This window comes from Phoca vitulina, unplaced genomic scaffold (genome assembly GCF_004348235.1).
Source record: "Phoca vitulina isolate PV1807 unplaced genomic scaffold, GSC_HSeal_1.0 scaffold71, whole genome shotgun sequence".
Taxonomy (NCBI): Eukaryota; Metazoa; Chordata; class Mammalia; order Carnivora; family Phocidae; genus Phoca; species Phoca vitulina.
Window position 1 is genome coordinate 8,103,869 of NW_022589774.1, and position 7,246 is coordinate 8,111,114.

General features: G+C 40.0%; 1 protein-coding gene across 1 annotated transcript; it reads right to left on the bottom strand.

Annotated features, from left to right (window-relative positions):
* Window positions 1-2,125: 2,125 nt before the first annotated feature.
* On the bottom strand, window positions 2,126-3,127 carry LOC116624828 (OCIA domain-containing protein 1-like). The gene has a single exon (XM_032393039.1). The coding sequence runs from the start codon at window positions 3,036-3,038 to the stop codon at window positions 2,229-2,231; it is 810 nt and encodes a 269-aa protein (XP_032248930.1). The 5' UTR covers window positions 3,039-3,127; the 3' UTR covers window positions 2,126-2,228.
* Window positions 3,128-7,246: the final 4,119 nt, after the last annotated feature.

A 7,246-nucleotide genomic window follows, 5' to 3' on the forward strand; every position in this document is an offset into this window, starting at 1 on the left:
GATTGCACCTCATTAATAGCCTTTTTGATTTCTACTTGGTTAGATTTTAGTTCTTTTACTTCTCCAGAAAGGGTTTCTCTAATAACTTCCATGCTTTTTTCAAGCCCAGCTAGTATCTTTAAAGTGATGATTCTGAACTCTAGATCTGACATCGTACTAATGTCCGTATTGAGTAGGTCCCTGGCAGTCGGTACTACCTCTTGTTCTTTTTGTTGAGGTGATTTTTTCCGTCTTGTCATTTTTGTGCAGAGGAGAATAGATTAATGAGAGAACAAAATGCTAGCAGGGTAACAATGTCCCCAGAAAATATACTCTAAACAAATCAGAAAAGACCTGAAGCAGTGGGAAAAGAAAGGGAAAGAGAGAAAAAAGAAAAAGAAAGAAAAAAAAGAAAAAAGAAAAAGATAAAGATAAAGATAAAAACAAACAAAAGCAGAACAAAACAAAACAAAACAAAAACAGAATGATGTGATCAAATATGATCAGGCTGGTTTATAGATCAGTGCCACACACTAGATTTTGGGTGTATTTTGGTCTGTTAAAAGAAAGTCCCTCCCAAAATTTTAAAGAAAGAAAAACTTATATATGTACAAAAATAAGGGTTGATATGATGAAGGGATGGAATATGACTGTAAAGATGGAAATTATAAAAAATTTTATAAAAGGATTTGATAAGTTGTTTGAAAAAAGAAAGAAGAGGATTTAAAAAAAAAAAGAAAGAAAGAAAAAAGGGAGAGAATGTGATCAGGCAAGGGAGTAGAAAAAAACCATACACTAGAGATTTAGAGTATATTTTGATCTGTTAGCAGAAACTATCTCAAAATTTTAAAGAGAGAACAACTTATATATATATGCCAAAAATACGGGTAACTACTATGAAGGGATAGAATATGACTTTAAAAATGAAAAATAAAAATGTTTTTTTTTTAAAAAGGGATTGATAAGATGTTGGTTGAAAAAGGGAAAAAGAAAAATTCAAAAAAAAAGAAAAAAGAAAAAAGAAAAAAAGACAGTTAAAAAAAAATAATTTACTTTGAAAGACTATGGAATCATGGTAAAAAAGCCATGGATTCTCTGTGCAGTATTCCCCTAGCGCTGGAGTTCTGCCGTTCTCATTGATCGGTAAACCTGGTCTTGGCTGGCTGTTCTCGCTGATCTTCTGGGGGAGGGGCCTGTTGCCATGGTTCCCAAATGTCTTTGCCGGAGGCAGAATTGCCCCGCCCTTGCCCGTCCGGCTAAGTAATCTGCTCGGGTTTGCCCTCAGGAGCTTTTGTTCCCTGCAAGCTTTCCGTACAGCTTTGGAGGCGGAGAGTGAAAATGGCGGCTTCCCAGTCTCCGCCCCGGAGGAGCCGAGAACTCGGGCCCCGCTCCTCAGTGAGCCCCCAGAGAAAAGCAGTCAGTCACTCCCGTCTCCCCGGTCTCCGGCCACACTCCGCGCTCACCCGGCCTGTGACCGCGCCTTTCTATCTGGCACCCGACCCCGGGTGGAGTCTCCAAACCCAGCAGATCCCCGTGGTGCGCTCCCGCACCTCTCCTCCCGGGGGAAGAAGGAGAGTCTCCCCGGATCTGCCGCTTGTTGGGTCCCTGCTGGAGGAGCAGTGGCCCGACTGTGCCGCGGATCACGGTTTATGGCAACCCCGGGGTGAGAGCCCGCGCCTGGGCTCCGTCTCTGCAGCCGGCTTCCCTGCTCCGATACCTGGGAGCTCTGCCGCACTCAGGCACCCCCGGTCTTTCTGTGACCCCGAGGGTCCTGAGACCACACTGTCCCGCGAGGGTTCCACCCCCCACTTCGCCACCAGAGTGACGTCCCTCAGCGGAGCAGACTTCTAAAAGTTCCGATTTTGTGCTCTGCGGCTCTATCACTTGCCAGAAGCGGCCGATGGAGGCCCCTCCCCCGCCATCTATCCTCCCGAATATCGCCTCGGATTCACTTCTCCGCACGTCCTACCTTCCAGAAAGTGGTCGCTTTTCTGTTCAGAGAGTTGTTGCTATTCTTTTCTTCGATCTCCTGTTGAGTTCATAGGTGTTCAGAATGGTTTGATCCCTATCCAGCTGAATTCCTGAGAGGAGACGAAATCCAGGTCTCCTACTCCTCCGCCATCTTGCTCGGCCCCCCCTCTAAAATCTGTGTTTTTAACATCATTTTAATAAGCCAAACCACAAGAACCTAGGTTCTAGTTTTAAATGTGTTTATGAAGACTGCTGCTGAGCTCAAAGCATGCAGATATTCATGACCACCTAGATAAAGCTGGATATTGAAACGCTTTCAATAGGTCCAATGATGCAATTTTTCGCTCATCCCAAGTATCTCCATATTTGTTTACTTTGACTTCTTTTTTTGGCATTCTTTCCTGCATAGGCCTGACTGAGGGGTCAGTCTTATGTGTTAAAGTTACTTCATATGACTCTCTGTTCTTATTCCTTAATTCCTCATATGTAATATTTTTTCTCTTAGGACTTTCTTCAGGGTTGGGATCAGGTCCTAGGGCAATATGATCAGTAATAGCAGTGGGAGTAGATTCATTCATAGAAGCACTGAATGGAATTGGCTCATAATGAGGAAGCATCTCTTTTTCTATGTTGTCTGCAGCTGGAGATGTCACAAAAGATGAATGACCACCCAAATTTGAGTCATATTTTGACTTTTGAGAATAGTGCCCAGATGGTGAAGATTGCCGTGACTGTAAAGCTGAGTGTAAAGCTTCTCCCAGAGGGGAATTCTCAAGATTTCTGAACTTCTCTTGGCAAGTTTTCACATAAGAAAGCTTTCCAGCAAAGTATCCCATGATACAAGCAAATATAAGTTTAGGGATGGAACCATATTTAGGATGACTTGAAAGGATTCCTTTACTAATTAATCCTTGAGTAATCAACATACTTGTTGCAGCCAAAGGAACAGATCTGAACCAGAAGCTTTCATCATTGCACTCTGCGAAGACTCTTCTTTCTTCTTCAGTTGGAATGTAATCAGCCCCTATGTGGGGAATTGATCTTGGAACTTCTGCATTCAGCTCTCGAAAATCAGCCCTCCCATTCATTTTTCCTCTGGATGGCAGCAGCGAGCCCGGGCGATTGGGGGCAGAAGGCCTTGAGGGGACCCGATAAGGGTCAAGAAGGAAGAAAAGCGCGTGGAAACCCGCAGCCAGGGGGCACTGCAGTGGAGTTGGGGGTGGGGAGCAGACAGCCACTGCCTTTTAGTTTTATTGGCTGTTTCCTTTGCTGTACAGAAGTTTTTTGTCTTGATGAAGTCCTGATAGCTCATTTTTGCTTTTGTTTGCCTTGCCTTTGGAGATGTGTCTAGCGAGAACTTACTGTGGCTGAGGTCAAAGAGGTTGCTGCCTGTGTTATCCTCTAGGATTTTGATGGATTCCTGTGTCACATTTAGTTCTTTCATCCATTTTGAGTCTATGTTTGTGTGTGGTGTAAGGAAATGGTCCAGTTTCATTCTTCTGCATGTGGCTGTCCAATTTTCCCAACACCATTTGTTGAAGAGACTTTTTTCCATTAGATATTTTTTCCTGCTTTGTCAAGATTAGTTGACCATAGAGCTGAGGGTCCATTTCTGGGTTCTTTATTCTGTTCCATTGATCTATGTGTCTGTTTTTATGCCGGTACCATACTGTCTTGATGACTACAGCTTTATAATATAGCTTGAAGTCCGGAATTGTGATGCCTCCAGCTTTGGTTTTCTTTTTCAACATTACTTTGGTTATTTGGATTCTTCTGTGGTTCCATACAAATTTTAGGATTGTTTGTTCCAACTCTGTGAAAAATGTTGATGGTATTTTGATGGGGATTGCATTGAATGTGTAGATTGCTCTGGGTAGGATAGACATTTTAACAATATTTGTTCTTCCAATCCATGAGCATGGAATGTTTTTCCATTTCTTTGTGTCATCTTCAATTTCTTTCATAAGTGTTCTATAGTTTTCAGAGTACAGATTTTTTACCTCTAAGGTTAGGTTTATTCCTAGGTGTCTTATGGTTTTTGGTGTATTTGTAAATGGGATCAGTTCCTTGATTTCTCTTTCTTCTGCTTCATTGTTAGTGTATGGAAATGCAACTAACTTCTGTGCATTGATTTTCTATCCTGTGATGGATTCCTGTATCAGTTCTAGCAATTTTTAGGTGTAGTCTTTTTGATTTTCTACCTCAAGAAACAAGAAAAGTCTCAAATATACAACCTAACCTTACACCTGAAGGAGCTGGAAAAAGAACAGCAAATAAAGCCTTAATCCAGCAGGAGAAGTGAAGTAATAAAGATTAGAGCAGAAATGACGGAAATAAAAAAAAAAACCCACAGTAGAACAGATCAATGAAATCAGGAGCTTCTTCTCTGAAAGAATTAATAAGATTGATAAACCCCTAGCCAGACTTATTAAAAAGAAAAGAGAAAGGACCCAAATAAATCAAGTCATGAATGAAAGAGGAGAGATCACAACCAACACCCAGAAATACAAACAATTATAAGAGAATATTATGAGCAATTATATGCCAACAAATTAGGCAATCTGGAAGAAATGGATACATTTCTAGAAACATATAAACTTCCCAAACTGAAACAGGAAGAAATAGAAAACCTGAACAAACCCATAACCAGCAAAGAAATTCAATCAGTAATCGAAAATCTCCCAACAAACAAGAGTCCAGGGCGGGATGGCTTCCCAGCAGAATTCTACCAAACATTTAAAGAAGAATTAATACCTATTCTTCTGAAACTGTTTCAGAAAAGTAGAAATGGAAGGAAAACCTCTAAACTCATTCTATGAGGCCAGCTTTACCTTGAAAACCAGAAAGACCCCACTAAAAACAAGAATTGCAGGCCAATATCCCTGATGAACATGAATGTAAAAATTCTCAATAAAATACTAGCAAATTGAATCCAACAGTACATTAAAAGAAGCATACACCACGATTAAGTGGTATTTATTCCTGACCTGCAAGTGTAGTTCAACATCCATAAATCAATCAGTGTGATACACCACATTAATAAAAGAAAGGACAAGAATCATATGATCCTCTCAATAGATGCAGAAAAAAAAATATTTGACAAAATACAACATACTTTCTTGATAGAAACTCTCCACTGTATAGGGATAGAGGGAACATACCTCAGTATCATAACAGCCATGTACAAAAGACCCACACGAATTTCATCCTCAACAGGGAAAAACTGAGAGCTTTTCCCCAAGGTCAGGACCACAACAGGGATGTCCACTCTCACCACTGTTGTTCAACATAGTGCTGGAAGTCCTAGCCTCAGCAATCAGACAACAAAAAGAAATAAAAGGCATCCAAATCAACAAAGTGGATTTACATTTCTTGGATTATGGATCTTCTGGCAACAAATTACCTCAGCCTTTGTCTGAAAAAATATTTATTTTGACTTCATTATTTAATTTTTATATTTTCACTGGATTTAAAAGTCTAGGTTAACAGTTTTTCTCCCTTTTCACACTTTAAAGATGTCATTTTATCGTCCTCTGTCTTGCGTTATTTTTTTTTATTTATTTTAAAATTTATTTTATTATTTTTTAAAGATTTTATTTATTTATTTGACAGAGAGAGACACAGCAAGAGAAGGAACACAAGCAAGGGGAGTGGGAGAGGGAGAAGTAGGCTTCCTGCTGAGCAGGGAGCCCCATGTGGGGCTGGATCCCAGGCCTCTGGAATCATGACCTGAGCCTAAGGCAGACGCTTAACAACTGAGCCACCCACGTGCCCTGCATTGTTTTTTATTTAAGATTTTATTTATTTATTTGACAGAGAGAGCGAGAGAGCACTAGCAGGGGGAGCAGGAGAAGGCGAGAGAGAAGCAGGCTCCCTGCTCAAGGAGCCTGATGCGGGGGTCGATCCCAGGACCTTGGGATCATGATCTGAGCCGAAAGTAGGTGCTTAACATCTGAGCCATCCAGGCGCCCCTGTCTTGCATTGTTTTTGATAAGAAGTCTCAATAATCTTACTTTCATTCCTCTGTGTGGTATGCCTCCCCCTCCCCCCGGCTTTCTAAAAAGATATTCTCCTTGTCCTGGTTTTGAGAAATTTTATTATGAGGTGCACTCGTGATGTTTTCTGTGTGTTTAGACTTCTTAAACTATATGCTTAGACTCTTTGTTCAGTGTCTTTGATCTGTAAATTTATAATTTTTATAAAATTTGGGAAAATTTCAGCCATAAAGTCTTCAAATTTGTTTTTGTTCTCTTCTCCTTTCTGGGGCTCCAGATTCATGCTAAAGAGCTCAATATTGTTCTACTAATTATTAAGACACTAGTATTTTATTTTTGTCTTTTCTCTTCCTCTTACCCTCTGTACTTAATTAGGATAGTTTCTACTGTTATGGCTTCAAGTGTATTGATCTTTTCTTCTGCAGTGTTTAATTTGCTCTTAGTCCCATTCAATGAACTTTTCATTTCAAATTTAATTTTAACCTCTAGATGATCTATGTTGCTTTTGTTTATGTTTTCCATTTCTCTCTTCACATGTTCATGTTTTCTTTTAAATACTTATACGTAGTTGTGACACTTATAATTGTTGTTTTATGTCTTTGTCTGAAAATTCCCCATCAAATCTATCATTTCTAGATCTGTGTCTAGATCTATCATTGACTGACTTTACTTGTGGTTTTGAGTCACATTTTATATATCTAATAATTATCTTTATTGGAAAGTGAACATTGTGAGTTTTCTTTGTTGAGTGCTTGATTTTGTTGCATTCCTTTAAAACATGATTAGTTTTATTTTGGCAGGCAGGTAAGTTACTTAAAGATCAGATTGACCCTCTTGAGGTTTGTTTTAAAGCTTTTTTCAGGACAGGTTTGGAGGATACTTTAGGGCTCCAGTATACTAGGGCTTCTTTGCTACATTACTAAGCTATGACTCTTCTGATGAGTCCTCTGAATGCTTTGTGAATTCGGTGAGGTCTACCTATTCTGGTTGATAAAAATTCAAATGATTTTTCAGATCTGTTTGGGCTCTGGGAATTTCTTGGCTTACCACATTCTACTAATCTTTCCTAGCATCATGGAGCTTCACCCTATGCATGTACAGACATTTATTCAGGCAAAGGATTGAGGGGACCCCCATGCAGATTTCTGGAGCTCTTTCTTCATATAGCTCCCTTATTTTCAATATTCTGCCCTGCAAGTTCTACCTGCTTTGGGCTTCTCAAACCTCAAACTTTGCAAGGCTTTTTTCAGACTACTCCTCCTTGTGCTGCAGTTTGGAGGTTACATCGAGGTAGACAGGGC

What these genes read in the sequence shown, in the direction of transcription:
- LOC116624828 (XM_032393039.1), bottom strand. Translation starts at nt 3,038, where the DNA reads ATGAATGGGAGGGCTGATTTTCGAGAGCTGAATGCAGAAGTTCCAAGA.